The sequence below is a fragment of the Epinephelus fuscoguttatus genome, linkage group LG15 (assembly GCF_011397635.1).
Source record: "Epinephelus fuscoguttatus linkage group LG15, E.fuscoguttatus.final_Chr_v1".
NCBI classification, from domain to species: Eukaryota; Metazoa; Chordata; class Actinopteri; order Perciformes; family Serranidae; genus Epinephelus; species Epinephelus fuscoguttatus.
The window spans coordinates 39,811,288-39,836,892 of NC_064766.1; the positions used below are offsets into that span (position 1 = coordinate 39,811,288).

The 25,605-nt window shown below is 42.4% G+C and overlaps 2 protein-coding genes and 2 long non-coding RNA genes across 5 annotated transcripts in view; 1 reads left to right on the top strand and 3 right to left on the bottom strand.

Moving 5' to 3' along the window:
- The window catches only part of oc90 (otoconin 90), a 31,512-nt gene extending 18,148 nt beyond the window's left edge, over positions 1-13,364 (bottom strand). Inside the window, exons 1-9 of the mRNA XM_049599225.1 lie at positions 13,292-13,364; positions 12,116-12,163; positions 9,370-9,435; positions 4,679-4,789; positions 3,968-4,045; positions 3,638-3,727; positions 3,057-3,278; positions 2,667-2,816; positions 532-669 (exon numbers count right to left, since the gene is read on the bottom strand). Of these exons, the coding sequence (XP_049455182.1) occupies positions 532-669; positions 2,667-2,816; positions 3,057-3,278; positions 3,638-3,727; positions 3,968-4,045; positions 4,679-4,789; positions 9,370-9,435; positions 12,116-12,163; positions 13,292-13,364 (976 nt within the window). The remainder of the gene's footprint in view (positions 1-531; positions 670-2,666; positions 2,817-3,056; positions 3,279-3,637; positions 3,728-3,967; positions 4,046-4,678; positions 4,790-9,369; positions 9,436-12,115; positions 12,164-13,291) is intronic.
- A 448-nt stretch (positions 13,365-13,812) lies between these two features.
- Positions 13,813-25,605, top strand: part of LOC125902324 (uncharacterized) — a 34,482-nt gene continuing 22,689 nt past the window's right edge. The window contains exons 1-3 of one of the 2 annotated variants that reach the window (XR_007451081.1): positions 13,813-13,948; positions 14,301-14,608; positions 14,684-14,755. This is a non-coding gene — a long non-coding RNA (uncharacterized LOC125902324). Of the gene's footprint in view, positions 13,949-14,300; positions 14,609-14,683; positions 14,756-17,250; positions 17,602-25,605 lie in introns of those variants that run through there. The other variant, XR_007451080.1, reaches the window with a different exon arrangement.
- Positions 18,742-22,199, bottom strand: LOC125902328 (uncharacterized). The gene is made up of 3 exons (XR_007451085.1): positions 22,090-22,199; positions 18,979-19,014; positions 18,742-18,793 (listed from the first exon to the last, which is right to left on the bottom strand). It is a non-coding gene; the product is annotated as an uncharacterized LOC125902328 (long non-coding RNA).
- The window catches only part of LOC125902318 (HERV-H LTR-associating protein 1), a 32,034-nt gene continuing 30,708 nt past the window's right edge, over positions 24,280-25,605 (bottom strand). Inside the window, exon 15 of the mRNA XM_049598573.1 lies at positions 24,280-24,546. Coding sequence (XP_049454530.1) covers positions 24,503-24,546 — 44 coding nt within the window. The 3' untranslated portion in view covers positions 24,280-24,502. The remainder of the gene's footprint in view (positions 24,547-25,605) is intronic.

Sequence of the window (25,605 nt, forward strand, 5' to 3'; positions counted from 1 at the left end):
CCATGCGCTTGCGTGGAAAGCCATAAGGCAGGGAGAGCACACCTCTCCGCCCTTCCATGCGCCTGCATTGAAAGCCTAATTTAGGGAGAGCAGCAGCAAGACCCCCCAGGAACAGAACAGAGCAGCATCAATGACAAACAGAACTGACATTGAAAAGTCAGACACAGCATGAAAAGGAGGAGCTGGGGTGGAGGCAGGTTGCAAAGCAGCTTGCAGAGGAAGCAGCAACAGTGGGCAGGCCAGAGCAGTTTAAATAGGGCGCCTGAATTTGCCAATTGGTCGCATAGAAATGAATCATGTGATCTATCAGCTGACTCCCTTCCATCAATCAGCTGCTCCATCAGTTGATTGGGCTGCTTGAGATCAGCTGATGTAGCTGGGATGTGAGCTGAGCTAGACATCATGTCCTGCCTGAACTAACACTGTGTTCAGTATTTGTGTTTGCAAAGATTTGCATCTTTAGTGCTGCAGGCAGGGGAGAGAGTTCGGAGAACAAAATCCACACATGATTTATCCACATCAAAAACTGACCTGTTTGAGAGGCGGATGTTTTCCTTGCAGACGGTGTCAAGCTTCTCGTCACCTTGTTTGACTCCTCTGTGGTTACAGTCTGCGTCGTCATCATTTTGGCAGTTGTAGTTGTGAACACAGTTGTAGGCGTATCCATGACTGAGGAAGAAGAAGAAGAAGAACAAAACAGATTAAGTTTTTTATAGCTGATCGACAAAGTGACTCAGCATGTCAAAATTTTCCTTGAAAGATGTCTTTAAAGTGTTTTATAAATAATGTAAAATCTCAGATGAGTCTGTATAATATACCTAAAATACTAAACAAACGGGGTGTCGGTAGCTTAGTGGATAGTGTATAGAGGTGATGCCTCGCTGCAGCGGTCGAGAGGGTTCCCCTAAAGCGGCTGAGCAATAGCTGGCTCTCATATCCCCATCACTGCCCCCTCCAACAACGTGAAGGATGACTTAATCACAAAGGAAATCATTCTATCATCTTACAAGCTTTTGTGGATCGCCTGTCTTGGTAAAACACACACACACGTTACACAGAGGACGTCAGCTGAGTAGGCAGTCCTTCTGTGTGGCCCAGGACACGTTAGTATAAACACAGCAGAAAGAATGTGGCCATACACGTCCCAGACTGCCTCCCAATGTGGTCTGGCCGATCAGATCCAAGACACACTGGCTGCAATCAAAGCTGAACTCAGAGCTGTCCACTTGCACGTTAATAATACCAGTTGTAAACAGGGTAGTATGACTTGACTCTGTTGTACTGATGGGATTCATCAGGTCTTACAATCATTCATATATTCATTCATTTCCGCAACCGCTTATCCTGGTGCAGGGTTGCAGGTGTGCTGGAGCCCATCCCAACTGTCATTACGCGAGAGGCGGGGTACACGCTGGACAGGTTGCCAGACTATCACAGGGCTGACACAAAGGGCTATAGTTTCGCAGACCGGGCGAGGCGGCAACTGGGTGTGGCCAGGCGGATTTTGCAAGTTTGGCACACCGTGCTCCTGGCGCAGCTACTCCTCTGTCCCACCTCCGTCCCTCCTACCTGCGCAAGTCGGAAAGAGGGAGGAGAGAAGGCGTGGAGTGGGTTTTACACACATCACACCAATCAAATGAGCCCCTCTCCTCACCCTTAAATGCGCCGCGCGAAGGCGTAATGAGAGTTTACTCAATTCGCCATGGCAGAAGAGAGCAGCAGCGTCAGACGGCCAAACTTCTCCCAGGAAGAAACTGATGTTTTGGTCCGGGAGGTCCAAGCTCGCAGTGTCTGAATATACGGAACTGTGAGCAGACCTCCACGGGCTGATGATGCAAAGGTAGCCTGGGAGGAGGTCACCACAATTGTAAATCAATGATGCGTTTCTCTCGTGCGCGCTCTCTCTCTTTCTCTCTCACAGTCTCACTCTGTTTCTTTTCTTTTGGCTTTTCTAAGATGACAGATGCTGAATATATACTCCCTATCTGATGCTGTGGCTGTTTGTGGTTGGCTGAGAGGGATGTGAACTCATTAGTTTGCAGCTGTGTTAATCAAATCAGGTTGGGTTTCCATTACGCGTGCCAAACGTGCCAAACGGTGCCAATCCCCTTTGATCTGACATCAGATGTGACGGGACAGTCGATACAGAGATACATTTATGTGCTGATTGCAGATAGTTGCATTGAATAGTGGTTTGTGGGTATTTATTGCATCGTTAATGTGCCTGATATTCTGGAAACCTGCCTGTGAGGTTTTGGTGACATGTGTGCACTGTCCGCCGCTCAGCCAAACTTCGGCTTACACCGGCTGCGCTCCCCCTGCGCTGACAGTAGACCTGGTTTCAGTTGGCGAGCTTTTAGTGCACATTCGGTGAAGCCTTTTGGCACAAAACTGTCACTGCGCCAAGCTGGATCTGTCGACACCTCCCCCTGCTGCGCCGCCACACCCATCTCAGCGCACCTCGGTCTGCCAAACTGCGCCGGGAAACTAGAGCCCATTGAGATAGAGCTCATTTCACGCTCACATTCACACCTACTGGCTCTTACAAACATATAATAAGACCCACGACTCAAATCCCCAAAATCTACTTTTATAAAATTAAACAATCATTTTGAAAGCAGAAGATCCTGTAATTAAAAAAAGGACATTTGCTCAGTTAAACTCACCATGCTCATCTGAAGCTTCCTGCTCCCCTTCCTCTCCATCATCACCATCACCATCCTTCTTATCGTCTTCCTCTTCTTCCGATGACTTTCTCTCAGATTGACTAATTTGTGGTTTTGCTGATGTCAGCGATGAAGTGATGATGACTGAACCTGCAGAGATTTCATCATTAATGATCAAAGGGAAAATAAATGTTGAACAATATTTAGCATTAAAACAAATCTACATATATATTTCAGACAGACGTTGCAGTTTTAGTTCTACAGATGCAGCCACCTAGAATGTCTCGTGACTCAGTGATGGGGACCAGGTAGTTACATGGTGGATCCACACTGGCACCGTGCTGTACAAGTAACTTAACAAAAGACAGACGATCCTCGTTTCTTAATCACCTTCCTCAGATGACTCCTCCAGACCTGTTGGTGTCACCTCTCTGGGAGTTGTAGTCCTCAGAAAAGTTGTAGTCTCAAAGGAAGTTGTGATGCCAGCATGTGAAGTCGAAGGTGTTGAAGATTTGACCGTGTTTTCATCTCTAAAGCTGAGTACAGGAAGTTCGGTTGGCTCTGGTTTTGCTGCACTCAGTGTTTCTCTGCTGTGGATGAACAGAAGTGAACCTGCGACAGAGAACGTGAAAAGTATTTCATATATTGTGAAAAAAATGTCATTTTGAAAGTGTATTTTTCAGTGTTACGAAAGTTTAGTTTTGATTTTTCTATCCTTCTAACTTTATTCAGTTTGTAAAAGAAAGAAATAAAATGCATCACTTCCTGTGTGGCACTTGAGAGCAACCAGACAAGCAGCATTTCAAAAGTTTTAATGAATAAGACACTGGGTGAATCACTGCTCGGTTATGTGAACACCATTACGTCATCAAAGTTAAAATAAACATCACCAACTGTTCTTTCATAAAAAAACACTACGAGAATATCCCTGTCTATATTCTTGATGGAGACAGACCGTGTTATTGGCTCACCGCGGCTGGTGGCTGGAGGATTGTGGGTCGTCTCATCCTTATCTATCTCTTCCTGCTCGAGCGCTTCCTCTGTCACAGTCTCATTCAAATCTGTAAAAGCAGCGACACATAAGATAGCGACAGGAAACGTCTGAGCCAAGTGAGTCATCGAGCAGCGGGAGAGGAACAGCGGGGAAATTATTTCTGGTGTTTTGGAAGCTGCAGGATGGTCAGCTCGAGCCAAATGTAATTATGAGCAGCTTGGAAAAAGACAAGTTTGCCTGAAAAGTACTTCAGGGAGAGGATCACAGGAAGAACGTGCAGATGGAGACGAGATGATGTAACTATTACCTTTAGAGATCAAAGTCGAGTGCGCCGTCTCTTCCTTTTTTACCTCCGCTGCGCCACCGTCACCTCCCTGAAGCTCCTCTGTAATGACACAAAAATCACTATTAACACACACACACACACATGGATGGTGGTGAGTTACCCAAGAACACAGCAAATAATTTCTCACTACTCTGTAAAAATGAGTCAAGGTCACAGCAGTGCTCTTTAGGGCTGCACTGGGGCACAGCTGTGATTTGAGCTAAACGCTAATGCTAGCATGTTCAAAGAAAACTGATGCTAAGAAGTAGGTCTGAACCATATATCTTTTAAGCATTGGCATCGCTATGCACACGTGCAATATTTACATGGCGGGGCTTGGGATGTGGCTTGCCCTCACTGACAAGCTCAAGGTCTTTACAGAAGAGAAACAAGATACATGTGGAAATATGATTGATTGGATTATATTTGGTGTGGACAAGGGGCCCACTTTTGAAAATGATACATGACACCTGCATCTTTACAGCTGAGAGGTGATCTGTCTGCAGTGTGTGTGTGTGTGTGTGTGTGTGTGTGTGAGACTCTTCTATCTTTAAATCATCCACTTTCTGCCCTCCTCTCTCTGTCCCACACCTGTGACCTCTGTGACATCAGGACCTCTGCAGGGCTTGTGTGTGTCGTGTGTGTACTTTCAGTGTTCCTGCTTCCTTGGCTCGGGCCAATTAAGGGGCATACCTGCAGGTGTCAGCAGGGGGGGCGGGCGTGGCGGTGGGGTGGTGAGGTCGCTGTCCAGCTCCGCGGTGTCACTCTGGTTATCCACCCTGCTGGTCATTAGTGGGTCCATCTCTGCCGGCAAGACACAGTAACAGCTCAGAGCGAGTTGAGTCCAACACACACCGATCATTTCAGTGTCTGAGTCACAGCTGAGGCACAGAGAGCTGGTTTGTCAGATACAGTTTGTGAAGTGTGGGAGCATTAACGCAGTTTATTGATGTTTTGTGTACGTAGTTACTAATTGATAAGAAATATTTTAAGTTCATATGTAAAACAACAATATTCACAGCATTTGCATGTCGTTGGAAGGTGCAGCTCATTAAAACGTAACGTAATAAGTTATTTATCTCATTTTTTGCACTTAAAATATGTGTAGATAATTTTAAATGCATAAAATCTCATGCAACCTTTGAGATTAGGGCACCAATATTGCTGCCGCAAACCTTTAGTTGCCTCTTTTACACTCAGAGTTTGGATTTGGGAGTCAGGAAATTGGATTTTGGAACTTGACAACTGTTTCTGTACCATTTTTTTTGCGTGTTGAAGTAAACTCTTCAACTTATCGAGTGGTGCGGAAGATCTTTTTTGGTGCGGATCATGATGGCGGGGATCATTAGAGCGTCACGCTGTGGCTTCACTGATTAAAAACCTACAAGATGATAGTTTTAAAAAGATTATTTGGATGTTATGAATCAACCCATGTCACTTCATTGTGTTTATTTAACCTCTCTGCAGACAACATATTTATCAGACGGCTTTGATGGAACTACTTTTCCAGTCTTTCTGCGAAGCTATGACTCTGAAGACATATAACCCAAATAAATGTATTCATCCATGTATATTTTCCCTCTAACAACATGATTTGCCAAATACTGGGTAAATGGCTACACAAACACTCCTACAGTCTGTTAAACTAAATCATGAAGATATTTAATTATAAGCAGGATTTACACACAAACTAATCGGCTTTACATTTCTCTTTTTATATAGATTTGTGCAATCAATACATCAGAGCAGTGGTGAATGAAACCCTCAAGGACGTCAACTAACAAACCTATAAACATATTTCTGCTACACAAATCTCTGTAAATTGTTGCATACTTTTCCACAATCTTTATTTTTCCTGTTAAGAACTGTAAAGTTTAAGCTCACCAGGCCTCCAAGAAACTTTGAACATTTTTGAATTGTAACAATTTGTTAAAACTCACCTTTAAAACTTGTTTCAGTGGTTAATGTTTATGCATATATGTTAGGGTTGCAGTGGAATCACGGTGCGATAACCGTCTCAGAAAATATAAGATCTTTAAAAAATGAAAACAGAAGGGTTATTTTTGTTTGAAGAAACATTTAAGTACTATAATTAAAACTTGACACCATTTTGTTAATGGGACTTTTTGTAAAAAGTCTCCCCTTAGAAATAACTACAATGAAGGAGATTTAATATCTAGTTGACAAGCAAATGTACACGGTATGATAACCATCAACTTTTATTTTATGGTATACCTTGAAACCAGTATACCTCTGCAACCCTAATGTAAGTATGATCCTGCTCCTGTACTGTGATTTTATTGTGTGGGTTTATCTATCAAACAGCTTTATTTGTTGTGTAAAGGAACTTTGGGTTTATGGCAAAGTGCTCTTTTAATAATAAGACAAAAAAAAAGTCTGAGAAGGGAGCATCACTTTTTGGGGAAATTGCTTACAACTCATAAACATACAGTGTGAAACTTGTTAGTTTTGTGAGAGGGCTTTTAAAGGGTCACAAGTCACTGCTGCATTTTGATCATTTTCATTATGGTACCTGACTCTATTTTATAGGCCTCTGCTCAAAAGTGGCATACCCATAATGAAATGAATATATCTCTGCAACCACAAGGTCTATTTGAATACTTTTGGTGTCATGGTAAAGGGAACACTTGTGAGATTTGTTAAGATGTGTAAATATCAGTACGTGTGTTATATGTGAGGAGTAAATGAAGATGGCACACAGCACAAATAAAATATTTTGAGGTTCGCCTAAAAAAAAAAGCATTTTCAGGATGAGTATCTCTTTGGAATGATGCAGCAGCAGCTCCAAACCTCTATCACATCATAGTACAATATGTGAACATTAACTCTGCAAAGGTTGATTCTGATAAAGTGAAGCAGAACAATATTAGAGAGGTTTTAGTACAGAAAATTCAGGCGAGCTCTCCAAAATTGCACCATGTTTGCACGTGATTTTTGTCATGTACAACCCTATATCCTTCATTTTTTTGTTTCTGTAAGTCCCTACTGATGTTTAGGGTATACACATACAACTGTCCGTTTCGTTTTTTTACTCTATTTCCCACTCCAAACTGACCAATATGCACCTACTACATTCGAACCTGTTTCTATTCTGAGCTTTGGAGGCCCGTATCTCTGCAACGGCCAACCAGAGTCAGCAGAACGCGTCGTGGGGAGATGTTAGCTGCTGTGAGTGGTCATTGTTTTTGTTCCCCCGAAACCTTTTTTTCCCGCCTGGATTCATTTGAGTGACGGATAACTTTCGGTAGTACGCGAACGGAGCATGAATGAACGGCAGAATGCGCATTTCACGGTGAAATTAATAAGGTAAGAGCCATATTACAAATATATTTTGGCAAAGAGATTTCTGTTCTTGTTCTTTGGGCTGTAGCTCTGTGATGGTTAAAGGGAGAGTTATTTGGAGTATACATGTGGAAACAGTGGAGTCTCAGCTTTCATTTGAGATGAATGGTGTGTGTTTTGAGTAACGTGTGGTCGAGTTAGAGCCCGAAATATACAGAGTAGGTCGGGATATCGGTGCTGTTGGAGTTGTTGGAGTTAGTTGTCCTTGTTGTTTATTTAGTTGATGTTAAAACTGAGTTTGGGGCATGTAAAAAGTTTTTTTACAGCCTTGTAGCTGAGGTTCTGCTGTTAAATTTGATGGGCAACATCACTATATTCTTCTGATCAGTGTATTGATACACACCAGGCCTTTATTAGCAGCTCTAGAGGTCCCCCAATTGATGTGTAAATCCAAACTTTTTGGATTTACACATTAACCTTTTCAGTTATAAAATGTCAGAAAATATTTTTTTAAAAGGAAGAAGAAGTTTAAATTTTAGGCACTGAAACTAGATACTGTAAAACTTAGTCCTAGTTAAACGCTCGGTGCCTTTCGATAACACAGTGTGGCTGCACATTTTGACAAATAAGGGCCTGTCTCAATTAGAGGCCTGCTCTGGTTGCCAAGCAATTCATTCTTATAGAAGTTCTTTGGATGTATAAAAGCGGATCATTGGCTACCTCCAACAGTGGGTCCGGTTACATGATGGCTTCTCATTCAGAATAAAAAATAAATCTGAATGAAATCATTTGGAATTAAAGTCTTTCCAGGTAGTTTACATGGGAAATATTCATTCTGAATGAGGGTTTACACGGAGATCAGTTTAATCGCCTTTATTCAGGTCTGCGCAAGGTTTGGGGCAGGGAAGGTTTTTTTAAAGATTTTTTTTGGGGGCTTTTTGCTTTTAATGTACAGCACAGAATGAAATGGGATGAGAGAGAGAGCGGGGGTTGACATGCAGCAAATGGTTGCAAGCCGGAGTCAAACATGCGACCGCTGCAGCGAGGCATCGCCTCTGTACATGGGGCGCCGGCACTATCCACTACGCTACTGACGCCCCACAGGGAAGGTTTCTGATTGGATAGGGGGCGGGGCGGATGTTATGTGTTTACATTTACCGGAAGAAAACACTGTAGTCCTCGCTCCGGTAACAAGATGCTTGATGACACCATCCTTAGTGCCTTTTTCGGGTGTGTTTTGCTTATATTCTTGAAGCAGCAGTACGACAACAACCTTGTTCTGCTAATGCTTCGTCTGTTGAGGAGGAGAAGGGAGGTAGAAGACCGTGCTGTGGCGAATGGAAACCGGTGAGTGCAACAAGTCCGACTGCTCTATCTCAGCCCGTTGCTATGCGCACTATATACATCATCGCGCCAGAAGGGCAAGGAAACGAGCATGTGCAGAAAGACCGGAATGAACTTAAAGAGGAATGAGTGTATACAAGTGCGAGAAATTATTTCATTGGGATCTAGAAACAGAAAATTCCAGCCCCTTACATCGGATTGAATTTTCAATCGCATTGGCCATTTTCATTCTGAATTAGGTGTTTACAAGATCACTTTTAATAGGAATGAACTTTCATTGCGAATGAAAAGGGAATTAAACTGTCCATGTAAACGCACTCAATGTGTCCATTCCTCGATTACCCTGTAAGTTATTCATTCTCCTTTAGTCCATCAGGGTCCTTGCATCAAAAGAATCAAAAACATTTCTCATAAAAATAATCCAAGTTGTGAGGATTGTTTTAACAGGATAAAGTGGTGTCGTATGCCGGGTGCCAAAACACTTTGTCTCTGATGCGCTGTCTGTCAGAGCTTGATCAAATGATCGATTCATAATTTATATATTATCTGAAGCCTACTTTTAAAAAGAGTATTACTCATACTGGTTTAAATAAACGATTTGATTGTATTTCCTGATCTTTGCTGAGCAACAGTTTTGTGTGACAGGAATCAAAGGCCTGTCCCAAATATAGGCTATGACTTTTTACATGTATTTTTTTCAGCTGAAAAGTAAAGTCAACTGCAAACAAGGTTTTTACCTGCTGATAGATACGAAGAGTTGGAGAGCTGAAAGCTCACAGAGTCGTTTCCTGCTGAGAGAACATCTGGAGACGAGAAGGACGAGGACAGGATGAGACCAGCAGATACAAGACGACTTCAGTCTCTCTGTGTGTAAATATACTCCAAAGAGTCAGTTCAACATAAATGTGGCTGTTTGAATTCAGTTATTTCAACACAGTTGTTTGCAGGATGCTTATTTCTGCCATACAATCTTGATGACTCTGTCTCATAGCATTATAAATCACTTTATCTCACTTGGTGTGACAAAAACCATCCAACTCAGGCACCACAAACTGGACTCAAAGTGGACACAGACACCAACAAAAACCCCTCGATGTTTCTCAATATACGTACAGTTATTTTTAATCTGAATGCTGCATAAGTTGTTGTCTCATTGCACACTCTTGAGAAGTAACAAAATTCAGTCTAATAATCTTGCCAGCTAGAGGTGATAACATGCTCTGACTGGCACAATTTGTCTGATACAGTTCCTAATTTCCTTTGTTGGACTCAGTTATTTGGCTTTTTCAGAGCTGTAGATCAGGCATGTCATACCTGCTTTTCATCAGTAATTGACATCAAATCATCAACAGAAGCATAATCTGTATTAACAGGTATCTGCATATGAATGCAGAATTTGTAGACAAGACAAGATTATGATATCAGAAGTGTTCTGGGACACATTCAGTCAAAAAACATTGTGCTACGGTTTTGTGGTGGAATGACATGTTTCTAGGGCTGCCCCCTGAAGGTCGACCAAGTGTTAGCTGACCAGAAAGGTCATCAGTCAGCAGTATTAAAAGAACAAAAAACAAAAGTGAGACTCTATTGGTAGCTGCTCCTTGACAAAATAAATCCAAACCTATATGACTGGACCATGTGGGAGTTTACTTTGAAAGGACAGACACAGGAAGTGTCCACGCTCAGCAGTCAGACAGGAGTCAGGTTAATTTCCAGGGCTGGTACCTGCGGTTATTCCACAGGCTAGTTAATAACATGTCGGGCAGGAAATCCAAAGTGTGGGATCATTTTGAGAAGGTGAAGGACGAACCCAAGGTGATATGTAAACTCATCTTCATTGGTCGACTACAAACATGACGTATCATGTGAAACATGGAAGTAGCTACATGCCCATTAGCCCACAGCGTCATTAACAGGCAGCTCGCTCAGTGTGTGACGTGCACTTGGAGATAAAATATAGGCCTATATTAATGAAGGTTCATTAGTACGGTTTGTATTTCTCTGTAATGTAGCACAGTGTTAACAATGTTACTGATACTATTCTTTCTCACACCTTCAACTCAAACCACCAAAATATATCATTTAATCATTCATATCAGAAACATGCAGGAGACTAGTCCACTGATAAAAATTCGTAGTCAAGGGCAACCATACATGTTTTATCCAGTCATCAGCGATGTCTATATAAATAAATGTCTTGTAAATCATTACTGTTGTACATAACGTTTTTGTTTTTATTTCACATTATGCTTGTGTAACACCATTTCTGTTTGAATAGCTTTGTTTTGTTGGAGCTGAACGTCCCCTGGTTTCCATATGTAGTCCGTGTCATGTTAACCAATCATGTTTGCATGCAGGTAAGAGGCTCAGGTGGACTAGCCTCGCATCACCAGGCTCTGCATGTAAGGCGAAGAGCCTGGTTTCTGCTCACTCTGAATTTAGTCTGGATTCTGGTTCCGGTCTAGAGAGCGGATCTGGAATTCACCAAATTCACCAAAGTAAAACTTTAAATTCTGGCGCACCATCGACTTGGGGTGATGAGGGGTGTAAGGAAATCAATTAACTTAATGGCTTGGGGCTTTTCTTGTAAATTATATTCTTTAAATTAAAATTTCACCGCATTTTTATTAGCTTGGTGCTTTTACTTTGACGGAAAGGTGCATCCATTGAATTCCGGATCCTGTCTGTCTCGTCCTGGTTCCGGTTCCTTACCAAAACGGCCACTAACAGCTCCAGACTACAGGTGGACAGCAAAAGAGGCGAACATATTGGTCGAAATTCATCTCACAGCCATCAGCAATCGCCTGACACGATTTAGCTTGTACAAAATGTTTCTGCATTCATATGCAGAATGTCCATTCTCACATCTCAGATTTCTACTCAGACTGTAATCTGTGACCACATGGAAGAGGATGTCTTGGCCTGGATATCCACAGGCTGCACCAGAGCTCCTAAAATATTGACTGTCAGAGTCTAAAGGGAAACCAAAGGGCTCAGATCGACAAAAGCATGATTAAAGTTGATCTCAGGTTTAAATAGTAAAGTATCTATTCAAACAGAAAACTCAACTCAACTGTCTGACGCGCTTCCGACAGGCTTTGCACAACTTTCCTCTGAAGTTCTCCGCTCTAATAATAAACTCCTCTTCCTCAGCTCCTCCTCTTCCTCTCAGACTCAGCGTCAGATCAAAGCACCTCTGTTCAATCCCTGATTTTTTTCCTCCAGCTGCGCGTGGGCAGGAAGCTGCAGGATTAAACGGCAACAGGTCATTGTTTTAATTGGCTGAGAGCCACAGAGGTGTGACTCAGCCATCTGCGCTCCTGCCCAATCAATCGCTCCCTCTGATGTGACACAGCTGACCCGCTCAGAAACTGACGCACTGTCGGCAGAAAGCTGACGGGACATTTTTGGTGCCTGTGTCCTCTGAGCTTCCTGACGCGGCGTCATTCGATCAGAGTTTCCGCTGACGTCACTCAGACTCACCTGCTGCTGTGAAGGCTCCGCCGGTCTGCACGGTGCTGCTGAGCTCATCTGAAACACAGAATCAAACTAATGAGAGATCCATGCTGCTGGTGGGTCTCTGCTCTGTCAGGCAGCGTGGATTCATTTTAATCCCTCCATGAGGACGTCAAACACAGGACTCAGCTTCTATATGGCTAACCACATATCATCTATAATTCTAAATTAAAGGGGACCTATTCTTCTCATTTTCAGGTTTACACTTGTGTTTTGGTTTCTACTGGAACATGTTTACATGCTTTAATGGTCAAAATACTGTCTCAGCTGGAACACCTGTATTCACCCTCTGTCTGAAACACGCCTGTCTCTTTAAGCCCCTCCCAAAAATGCCCAGGCTGCTCTGATTGGTCAGTGTGTCTGGGTCTTCCTTATTTTGGCAACTCTCAGGCCCCCAGGAAGCGCAGTGGGCCAGCTTCAAAACCATCATGCACTCCAGCTGATGAAAGCCACAGATGAGGCTGACCTAATGTAAAACAAATAAGATAAAATTGCTATAAACAGTACTTCAGCAGAGTGTTTACTCGCTATGTATGTGACCGGCAGCCATCTTGAATTCGTAAGTCGGGGTTGATGCAGTTGCTCCAAGTTCCGAGTTGGAAATCCGATCTCTGGGTGCGTTCAAGTTTTGCGTTTGCCAGTTTGCGTTCTGACTGGGAACTGGAAATTTCCGACCTCCGAGTACAAAATGAATGCTCCATTAAACCAACGTTTGTAGTGGCCAAAAAGTGGAACTGCAATCTCTGGGGTCTATCACATGCTGCCCTGCAGCCCAAAATACTTTTTCCTATTGACTTAAATTGCGGAGGGAACGTCTATAAATCAGTAGACACATTTTTAGAGTGACACAACCCCCTGAAATGACTCTTTACTATCAAGATCCAGTCAGTCTGATAACATTTCAAAAGGCTAGAAGAGCCACAGGATTAAATTAAATTAAAATAAGTTCTTTAAACATATTTTCTGAAAGTAACTAGAAGAAAATTTGTTTTAAAAAACAGATTTCATAAATGATTTTGATGTAATCTCTACTACCCAGCTTCACCTGCACTTACAGTCTGTTAAACGTCCACACAGACAGCAGTGTGTAACCCTGCGCTCTGCAGGTTCACCAGGCTGCTGTTTCTCCTTGAATGAAGTTACCTGTGTGATTTGTAGCCGAGCAGGACGACTCAGCGAAACCTCTCAGTGTTGAGTTGTACGAGCTCTGAGTCATGCAGTCGATGGCAGCCTCATCACATTGACACAACCTCTGCTGACACCAATCACCAGCATCTCCGGGATCAAGAGAAAGACCATTACTTAATGTCCATGGACAGAACTGTCATCGAGTAAACACTGAGACATGTGCAGACACTAGTGTCACAAATTTGATTTCCTCTGGGAAAAAAGTGGCAGGACACAGTTTGGGTAAAACATATGCTATATATAACCTGTTGTATGTACAGGTGTTCTTATCTCACTCTCAGCAAGACAGCAGATATGTGTATTTCCAAAAGTGTCAAGCTGTTCACATTAGCTCTGAGTCTTACCACAGCTGCTGTTTGCTGCTGAGCAGGTGAAGCTGTTGGGGAGGAGAGGCAGCTCCTGCCTGCAGGGGGCAGCGTTCAGGTAACACAGCCTGTGAGACTCACAGCAGCTGCAGCAGAGAAGAGAGGAGAGAGATCTTTATAAGGAAGGAGGAGCTACCATGATGTCACCCATTGGTTTGTGGACTCCTGTTTGGACGCCTTGAGTTCGGCCTTTTCGCCATCGCCATCTTGTTTTTTTGGTGCCAGAGGGGACCATATTTGGTAAATGGTAAGTCACATTCACTCATTCACACACACATTCATCCACTGCATACCATGCTGCCATGTGCTACTCAGTTTTTAACACACTGATGGAACAGCCATCGGGAGCTGAGCAGGAGCGAGGGGTGGATCTGACTCATAGGGTTCAACCTGTTATCTTATCTAGCAACATAGCTGAAACTGTGTCAGTGGATGCCTTGTACAAAATCTATGGGTCCAACTAAAGTACCCCAAACCTGAACCTGAACCTAATGTCTCTCCCATGTTTTGAAACTTCTCTCCAGCTGGTTTTCAAAAATCTTTCTGTCCATTTGTGTTTTCAAACTCTCCTGATCCACTTGGCCCACGCCCGCCTCCAGCCTCTGAATTCAAGCAAGCCACCATGATGAATCTTAAATTCAGCAGGTGCTGCAGCCGAACCCTGCTGCGATCAGAGTCTTACTCACATGTCCAGAGGATCCACGGGGTTTCCAACGGCCACATATCTGCAGGAGCAGCCGTAATCTTCGAGGTCGCGTGGACAAAGCCCCGTCGCACAGCGGAGCTTCAGAGCAAAACTCAGCAGCGAAGGGAAATTATCAAAGACCGAGTGGAGCCAGGTGAAGCGCAGGCCGAGACAATCTGCACCGAGAGGAGGAAAACAAGAAGAGACGGACACACAGAGGCGGTAAGAAAAACTCCATTTCCTTCACCTTGCAGGGTGAGAGCAGAGTGATTTAATCACAGATAATCCTGTTGGCAGGTTCCAATAACACGAGTCCAGAGAAGCATGCAGGGCAGAAAATTATTTAGGCCACAGCTCTCCACATGTCAGGTGAGCCCACGCTGCTGATTAGGACTATAGGTGTCCCACAGCATCACAGCGTGTGAATCAATCTACCTCGATGTCAACAACATCAGAAAATATCACAAAACATCAGTCGGTGTTAAAGCAGCTGGATGATTGCTGGGGGAAAACAAAGCGTCAGTCTGAACAATGACCGTCTGACCTGATGGAGACACTGCAGCCATTTTACAGCCTGCTGACACTCTGACCAAACCAAAAACCGAAGTCCATTTATTGAACACAAAGTTATTATATTTCAAATTATCTGAATTTTCTTGGGATTTGCTGAAACAACTGCAATAAAGACAAGCTGTCAAAATAGAGAAAAAGACTTAAGCACAGCACACACTGGCTGCAGCAGACCCTTCACCATACCCTGCACACATGATGGCCTACGCCAATGTGAGCATTTATACTTGTGCGGTGCTGTGTCTGTGTCACTCTGCAGTTACACCTCCAAAACACTAGTCGGCGGGGTTTCTGTAGTGCTGTAAAGTTTAGATGATTCAAAACACACATTAAACACACATTAAACATGGCTTAATAGAGACAATTTCAAATACAAGTACACAAATCAGCTTCACTACATTCTCAGAACCCATCGGCTGTATTCGGCATCTGACTTCGGCGATACTGCCTCTGGGGGCAGACCCCTGATTTTTTGGCATTCCGGTTTGATTTGGGCGGAGGAGGCAAATTTCCGTTTTCGACTTCTGTTTATATATAAGTAAATATGCTGAACCATTGCGATGGATTAAGAGTTTGCAGTGACGCCAATTATAATGTTCATTTTCCCACAAATACAACATGCTACTGTGATTAGCACAAGCCTATGGCATTTTACATTGTATAAATTAGCCTAGCGACTAGCAGAGATTTCCTCTGCTCATATGAAGCCAGGATAAATCACACACAAGACTTAAAATGCTATTTGTGTGGAGGCTTTATTGTCTTCACAATTTATTGTTTCTTATCTGTGAAGTTAAAGTAAATCAAAGCTTTGTTTCCACTGAGGGAAATGGTTTCAGCTCACAGAGACAGACAGGAGGTCTGTGTCACTGCAGCGTGTAGTTACATTCCTGGGAAGGTGCACGTCAGGCTACAGCGTAGGGCATGGCGTAAGCTCTACATCGATGCAGAAGTATAAATTCCACCTTATCCTGTTATTATGCATCCATGCTGACAATAGTTGTAGCTGGATGCATTATGTTTTCTGGGATGTCTGTCAGTCCCATGCTTGAAAACGTGATATCTCAGAACGCCTCAAGGGAATTTCTTGGAATCTGGCAGAAACGTCCATCTGGGCTTTATATGAACTGATTAGTTTTTTGGTGATCAAGGGTCAAGAAAGGCCAATGTCACTGTGACCTTGCGTCCATCTCTTCTCACGAACTCAATATCTCCAGAACAGCCTAAGGGAATTTCTACAAATTTGGCACAAATGTCCATCTAGACTCAACGATGAACTGATTAGATTTTGGTCATCAAATGTCAAGGTGACTTTGACCTTGTCTGTCTCATTCTTATGAATGCAATATCTCACCTTAATGGTAAATCTGTAAATTTGACACAAACATCCACTGCCTTGGACTGAAGAATAAACTGATTAGAAATGTGTGGTCAAAGGTTCAGGTCAGTAATATTACAAAGTATGTTTCTGGGGACGTGTCCCTACTGTCCACATGCAAACATGCACCCTCGATGTCAACATCATGTTAATACATGTGGATATATAGAGTCTTACTTTCATTTAGTCCGAGCAGTTGTTGAAATTTTCAATTTCTATTCAGATAACTTCAAATATTATAATAACCTCACCTGGCGCCAGTCATTTTGTTGTGTTTGAAATTTGAGGGAAAACTGGACCATTTAACAGGACAGCTACAGTACCACATTTTTCAACATGTAATTTTCAAAGACAGTGTGATTATGAGGATCTGTTTACAGAAGAATTGCCTGTTCTCTGATTCTTTAAAAACCTATGTTACCTACATATATTGACATTGCATTTTTGTTGACAAAGACTGTTCAGATTGGCAAATTGTGTTTTTTTTTTCTTAGATAATTTTTGGGCATTTTTAGCCTTTATTTGACAGGACACACAAGCATGAAGGGGGAGAGAGAGAGGGAGTGACATGCAGCAAAGGGCCACAGGTTGGATTTGAACCCGGGCCGCTGTGGCAACAGCCTTGTACATGGGGCGCCTGCTCCACCACTAAGCCACCGACGCCCCTGGCAGATCGTGTTTGAAACATTAACTGATGGTTAGCCTGGATATTCATCTGTATATGACAGTGAACACAGTGAAGCCCCTGCAGCACTCTGACCTTTCTGTCTCACATGAATCACATGACTGATTGTTTGAACTCAGTGAAGCAATGAATCACGTACTGTGATTAGCTGATTCATTCATTAATATTAAGATAAACTATGCCTCTCATGTGACAGTCATATCAATCACTATCATGTTTCATCCTCACCAGTCACGTTATCTGCATTCTGCTCACTGGTTCCTGGATCTGGGCAGAAGATGGAGCTGGCAGACAGCGCTGAAGACAGAGACAATAATGAGTCATTTTTTTAATGGTTAATCCATCAGATTACATCCTTATAGCTTTATATACAGGATGCTGAAGTTCAGCCCACTGCTCAAGATGGCCAGTTCCTCTTTTCTAGGTTAGAACATATTTCTTTCATCAGTTTTTTATCAAAAAGCTACACAATGTTAGTGAGATTTTCTGTCCACATTCTGAAAAAGGAGTAGTAAAAGAAAAAATGCAGCAGCTTGTTAATATTTGTAACTTATTTTTAAATCATTTTTTGGTCCATATGCAACCGAGTGTGTCATTAAAATGTAGTTGGTTACGTTCATAAAAACACGTTTTGTTATATTTGCTGAAACTGTCACTGTATTTTATTTTTTGAATAAAACAAAGTATAGTGTGCAGTATATGTGTAATATTTTGACATCTGAATCACTATTATCAAGCCACAATTCCTTTTATTTTTAAAGTCAATGACACATGTTGAACCTTTGAACCCATGGTCACACTGGTCACCGACATGGAGGACTCCAGCCATGAAACTTTGCAGCCTGAGGATGAGGTGGCAGCCTACATGGAGTTCAGATCCTGTGGAGGTTTGATGGTGTTGGAAGGAGCATGCTAACATGTTTCCTAACCTGGCAGTGATTGAATGTTTTCACCATCCAGTCAAAGAAACGTCTCCTCCGCTGGATGTGGAATCCAAGAACGGAGAACCAGCTTAATGTGAAGGACTGGAGTCTGGGTGGGTTTAGTCACGGGTGCAGGTCAGGCGGGATCACTTATGACATATGACGTTAACATTTTGTTAGTTTTAAACTGTGTTGTTCAGTTACCAAAATTTGCATCTTCCAGACGTCTCATGCCAACGTCATCTTGACACAGAAGGAAGGGAAACAAAAACCCAACATTCGCAAAACTTTGTAGTGTAACTTCTACACAACATAAAATTCTAATGTCTTTACATTACTCTAAAATATCATCAACCTGACTTTTATTTGATCCAAAAGTTAACGTCTGTACAGCATAAGAGTTCAACATGTTTCTGAGTCATATGGACGTCTGGCACCAGCTGGGATGAACTCAGTAGACTAAAATATGTTTCTGAAAACATTTGAGATGACAAATAGGTGATGCAGTAACAGAATCAGAATTGATCAGCACTGCCTTGTTAGATAATCTGACTGCAGATTATGAGCAGTGATTGACAGCTGTGTTAGAGACTCCATGGCTGTGATTGGTTGTTTTCATTCAGCCATGATGAATTCTGGCAAATGACACTGGAAACACTACGAGGAGCAGGAGGAAGATGAATTTATAGACTATCTGTCTCATGCACTACTGTCAGGAAACAGTGACAGTTTCAGCAAATATGACAAAAAGGTTCGTTTTATGAACGTTAGCGTCTGTAGCATGAGTGTGCTTACTCACCGTTTGGAACAGCAGATAGCATGAAAATCCATATCAGAAGCATGACTTGAACCTGCATTCAGATGGAGAAGACTTTTGTTTCATGAACTTTTAATTAGGTGACAGAAGACACAAACATTTTACTGCGAAACATCTTTGCAGTTGTAGGCAGGTGTGAAGTAACATAGCAGCACAAACAGCTCCACATTATTATTATCATTATTATTGCAAAAGCTTGGCTTAAACTCTGTCACTTACCTCAACACCCACCCAGGTGATGTGGAGACCTTATACCTAATCAAAGAAATGAACATGCTCATCACAGGGGGCCAGAAATATCACCATTTATTTTCTTTTTTCATGTAACAGAGACCTGAATTTACCCCGACATCTCCCACCCAACTCCATAAATTATCCCCGTCATTACAGCGCTGATTACTGCCGCGCCAGACGAGACGGACGACCTTCTCCGCTCGCTGGTTCAGTGTCTTTAATGGCTTCAAACAGCTCGGCCCACCTGTGGCTCCCTCTGCTCGGCGAGGTGACAGAGTGTATCATTACTGTTATTCAGGCCCCCGGCACATTTCACTTAGAGCAGTGGAGTTATCGGTACTTCAGGCATCAATGCAGCACAGAGGAGGTCAGCTGTCTCATTAATGCAGTTATATATACGGCTTTATTTCATCTCTAATGTCATCTTAAAACTGAAGTGGTCAATGCTGCTCTTTAATGCAACATAATGGCAACAAAGAGTCATTTATATGATCTCTGGGGTTTGTATCAAATGAGTCCACACTAGGGGAACCTTTGAGGTATTTTTAACCACTTCCACATCTTATTATACTAAAAATATGTCTATAAGAATGTGTACATCACTGTCTGGCTCACAGTGGGGGAGAGAAATATAAGGAGACATCATTAGTTGTTGTGTGGTGGGCTGAATGACCTGAGGAGGTGGGGACACTAGCAGGGGAACATGCATGTGCAAAACAGGAGCTATTATTTCTTGTTTTCTGTCTGCTTGTGTGTTATATTTTGGTCTGAGGTGCTAAGCTTCAGACTATGACGCTCACGGTACTCCACCAGCATCAGTTTTAGATATGTGAATTTCTGCTCTTTACATGCATTAAATGTCTTTTTAAAACAAACTTTCAGATAGGTTTGGGAACCAAAATTGTGTGGTTATGTTAGGGAAAAAACATGTTTGGCTTAAAAGAAAACTGATGTTGGTTTCACATGGGACACAAATAGCAGTCTCCTGGGTGAAAGTCCTGTGTTTGACACACCTGCCCATCCATACCGACCTCCTGGTACCACTATGGCTTGTACAGACACTTAAGGCTGCCTTGTGCATCCAAGAGGGACGTGACAAAGTGTCAGTATTTTTGACGACTTGAGACTGAGAATGGGTTCAATGGGTTCCTCAGCTGCAATTGCTATGACAAAGACTGGAGCACTCCATTGCTGCAATTAGAAAAACACTGCACCACAATCACTAACTTCGTATAAAAAGGATTTTACTCCAGTCTCTGAATTTGTCCAATAAGAGCTACAATACATCAAATGTCACTTTACCTTGTTATTAGCTGATCTGAGACATAAAGATTGGAGAAACAGCTACAAGAGAAACTACTACAGTCTGCAAACTGACTGCTAACACACTTAGCAGCTAGAAAAATGCTAATGGCTGTCAATCAAAATGGCTATCTGGGCCTTAAAGGTCCAGTGTGTGAGATTTGGTGGTATCTAGTGGTCAGGCTGCAGACTGCAACCAACTGAAACTTCTCCAAGCCAAGCTTGCAGGACAAGTGTCATCAGCTACAATTGTACAAGGGCTGGACTTTCAAATTAATAAAATAAAATAAAAAAAAAAAAAAATAAAATATATGTTTATAGTCAAACACAGATTAATAGTTTGGTCAATAATTGATCAAATAATAAAATTATTTTAATGATAAAAAAAAAGAAATAAAAAGTTATATCAGAGCACATGGAGAATTAAAAAGAAAAAAAAGGAGTTGAATAAGAGCCGTGAGTTAGTCCCCATCCTTGAATGCAGATATGACGGCAGCAGTCCATCATAAAAGACAGGAATTATTTCAGGTTCTATTATCCGGTCCGCGCCACCCGACCAGCAAAATATGGGTTAAATTAAAAAACCCAAACCTGACAAGACCTGAAAACCTCGAACTTTATGCATTAAAGTAGCAAAATTATCAGGACTGAAGACTAAGACATGGAGAGAGACATGGACTGAGTGCCACGCCATGGTGCACGTGTGTGATACACAGGTAGACAGAGAGGGTAAGAGGGAGAGCGAGAAGAAGGGTGAACGTGGACTATTGCACACAGTGTATCTGTAAGTTATTTATAGCTCAGTCAGGATGCTGATTTGTCACTTTTTGGCATTCAATATTTTGGTATATTCTAGAAAGCTTACCTGAACCTGACAAATGGTTTCTAACGTCCTTTAAATTCATTAGCGTTAGGCAGGCTGCTATCAGAAGCTTTGGTGGGCCATGTGAAGCCCGCAGGCCACCAGTTGATCACTGGTGTAAGAGAACTACAGTGTCCCATGCAAAAATTAACCTAGTCCCCAATCTGCACGTCTTTGGGAGGAAGCCAGAGTGCCCGGGGAGAACCCACACTGACACGGGGAGAACATGCAAACTCTGCACAGAAGGGCTCCCACACCCGGGATCGAACCGGCAACCCTCTTGCTGTGAGGCAAAGGTGCTAACCACCAGACCACCGTGCTGCCCAGCTACAAAATTTATTAGTGTAAAGTTATTGTCATTGTTATTGTAATTGTAGACAACTACAATCATTCGTGGTGACAATCTGATCTCACTCAAGTTGAATTAATTATTTTTTTGGCCACAATGGGAGACCGGAGACTCGACAACAAGCTACTGTAGCAGGCAGACACAAAGTTAAAGTTGTTAGTAAGTTTAAAATTAGCTGGCCAATTCCATCCTGCCAACACAGAACATAATCTTCCCATCCCAAGTCCAATATTTACTCTCTTCTAGCTTTGTTTTTGGTCGCCACCAACTCTTGAGGGAAACATCTCTCTCTTTAGCTGCTCCGTGAGCAGCGATGAAAACAGCTGCCTGCTGCTGCTGGAAACACTGAGACTGAACCAGACAGGAAATGTGCCACAAAACCAAAACTAGAAGCTAAAAGGGGCTGAAACACTCTGTCCATTTTAGCTTAAATCAAACACTGTACAATGCAAAATTAAAGAGCAACTACACCACAAACTAAGACCTGTAATTATGAATTAAAGCCTCCAGAAACTGAGCGCAACAGTTAACCAAACAAAACTTTAAAATGTCAAACAAACTGAGTCAGTGAATAAAATCTTACCTTATTTGTGGGGCAGCAGCTGCAGCAGTTGGTGTCTCTTCATTGAATAAAGATGAGCATGAAACCCTGAGTCATTGTGAGGAATCACACACAGCTCCGATGGACATTAGCAGTCAACAGAGCGGGTGGAAGCCTTTCTAGTCCTTTTGTGGCCTTGAATAAACTCTCAGCTCCACTAACTGTGTTTATCAGTCCAACTGAGGAGGTGGGGCACTTTTAGCCCCTTCAGTTCAGGTCTTATTGGCTATCAGGTGACACCTGAGCAGGAGCTTATCATAGTTTGGTTCCTGTGCAGGTATTTGAGGCTTTAACGGAGGTAGGGTCCTGACAGAGGGACCCACAGAGTGGTCTTTGTGCCACAGGGGGCTGGATCTGTGACCCAGGGGTCGACCTGGTCTTATCTGATCCTCACGGGAGTTCAGATCAATGACTACCTGCAGGGGAGGAGGGGTCAGTGAAGCAGAGGAGCTGTGGGTTTAATAACAGGTGGAGGGTGGGCTGATAGTGGGGCATTGTGTGAGACAGGTGCATCTATGAGGGAGGATGGTACAGCTGTTTAGGTCAGATGTCCTCTTACATACAAGAAGTGGACACAATTACAGAAACACGTACAGAGCAGAAGTCCTGCAGCGATGGCCAGTTTGATATAAATCGAACTTTATGTAGGTGTTGATTTGATTTTAATTTAGTTTCACTCATAATGGCACCGTACAGAGTTAGCATGCACACAAGGATGCACGTGTTTGCTGCAGTGGAGTGACATGAAACCTTTTAGAGTGACATCACATGCTGTGCAGTTTATACACTTTAAGGGGTCCCTCAAGATAAATATAAATGATCTATACATGATAAAGAGAGGTGCAGTTTTGTGTGCTTTCAGCTGCATTTCACAGTCATTTGCCAACGACTCAGAAAACGACATATATGACTGCTGGAGAGTAACAGCGACAGGTGCACATGCTCATAGAACTAGAGTTACATCCAGTAACTACTAATTAATGCTGTGAAATGGTCACAGATTGGTTAGGCTTAGGATGAGATTATGATTTGGGTTAAAACAAGTATGCTTAGTAGATAAATTACAGATGTATGTTAAAGGTTTAGTGTGTGAGATTTAGGGGGATTTCGTGGCATCTAGTGGTGAGGATAGCAGACTGCAACCAGCTGAAACTTCTGGTTAGAATTCCTTCATTGTTAATTGTTCAGGAGGTTTTTACCGCAGAGGTCTCTTCCTCTCCAAAAAAAAACTGAAAAGCAGATTTAAACCAGTAAAAACACTGAATAAAGCAGTTTCACGTTACAAATCAGTGTCTCTACTACCCTGTTTGGCTGGTAGCAGAAGGCCTGCTTGCCCAGCACCTGCAAAAGTGTGCTCATCTTATTTTTGATCCAGATCTTCAAGAGGAGAGAAATTATCGGCAGAGGTCTAAAAAACAAAAAGGACCCAGTGGTTTAAACCAGTAAAAACAATAAATAAAGCAGTTTAATTTAACAAATTGGTGTTTTTCCAATTGCTGTTTGGAATGTTAAAGATGAGCCGCTAGCTTAGCATCTGCTAATGTGTGCTCACCGTTTTTCTTTGATAACTTCAGATCCAGACATTTAGGAGGTTTTTACAAGGAGCTGAATTATCTTCACCTCTCCAAAACAAATGGACCAGTTGATTATAACCAGTAAAAACACTTTATAAAGCAGTTTCACCAAAAAATAGAAGTCTCCACCCAACAATAAATGCAAATATGTGGCATAACAAGCGTAATGAGCTGCTTGTACACACCTCACATACGGCTGTTTTGGAGGGGGGTGGCGGTCAGGGGTGAAATCAAAAATCAAAACACAAGTTACGACGACATACAGACTGGAGACAAATGGTGGTAATCTGTATCTTCCACCTCATTAGTCTTTGATGTAGATCTGACTGAAAAGCAGCATCAGAGAGATGGAGCAGGGGCAGCTGGGAAAATTAGCCAGACTTTTATTAAACTGAGAAGAAAAATCTAAATTGGTTCCTTTAGAAAAAGACACAGTTTGTACATATTTTCCCAAATTCCAGACCGTTTCCAAACCTTTAAATCATCAGCTGATTGGAAAAGCTTGGTTTTAAATCTGATGTTTATAAATAGTCCATGATTCCAGATTTTGGTGTTTGGTTTGGTGCAGTTAGGTCATACATGAAGTGTCCTCTAAAAATCTAAATCACTGTGTAGATTCTAGTGATAAAAGTCAACATATGACAAATGTGTAAAAGTTGCACTTTTGTATAAAAACTTTCAGTGTAAACAATTTCCAGATTCCATTCAGATTTAGAAATCTGTTTCCACACATTCTTAAGATGCTCCAGGAGTGTACTCAGCTGTAGTTTGTAGTTTCAGTCACTTCCTGTGATGATGAACAGCTCTTTGTTTCACTCTGGTCACAGTTTATTGCACATCTTTGTCAGGCATCTCTGTTTCAGATCTGTGGAGGGAGGAAGGTGGAGACGAGGGTAAATGACAGTGGACACAGACTCTTCTGTCAGCTGCGGCTTTAATGAGGTCATCTCTGACACACTTGAAAAAAAAGAAAGCTTTTAAAGTAACTGGAGAGATGAGCTGTAATCCAAAAGTTCAGGTTATGTTATGTACAGTTTTGATACTTTGAATTTCAGTAAAAAACATGATTTAGTCAAGTTAAACTTTTGATAAACTGCAGGTAACCATGGTAACATTTGTGACGCTTCTAAAGAAACCAACCTTGTCATGAACTGACTACAAACATGGAGGAGGATTTAAACACACCCAACTGTTCTTCCCTTGGTCAGTGAAGAAAGAAGACAGAAGAGACATTGGGCCCTATCTTAAACCTTATGCACAACTCAGCACAACTGACACTGCTAGTTTCAGACCGATGCAGGTGTCATCTCTGCAGCCCGCGCCTACGTTGTGCAAGTAGAAAAAGTACTTGTGCCCATCTGTGAGCGCATGAGCATGTAGGTCTTAAAATGAGACGTCGTCAGGTCTATTGCTATTTTGAGGCAGCAGAAAGTCACTGCAGCATTGACTACTGAAAACCTGCTGTAAACCTGTGGTGTGTCAGTGTCACTTCAAGTTACAGTTACGCCTCAAGTTTAGTTGATTCAACACACATTAAACACACATTAAACACTGCTTGTTACTTGCAGGGACACACAGGTGGGTTGAAGGTTGGTGAAATAAAAACATCAATAAGGAAGAATGATGTTCTCTGAAATGTGAACGTAGCAGAGAGCAGAGAGGAGCTGCAGATCTGCACTGTAAATATCAGTGCCACTGCAGGCACACCTGGCATATAAAGGAAATGGGAGATGACACTCTGATTGGTTGAGTAATATTATGCCAAAAACACCCCTGTGATCAATTAAGGGACTTAGTATGGGGTGACTGTGGCTCAGAAGGTAGAGCAGGTCATCCATTAATTGCAAGACTGGTGGTTCAATCCTCAGCTCCTCCATTCCACATGTCTGAGTATCTCTGGGCAAGAGACTGAACCCCAAATTGT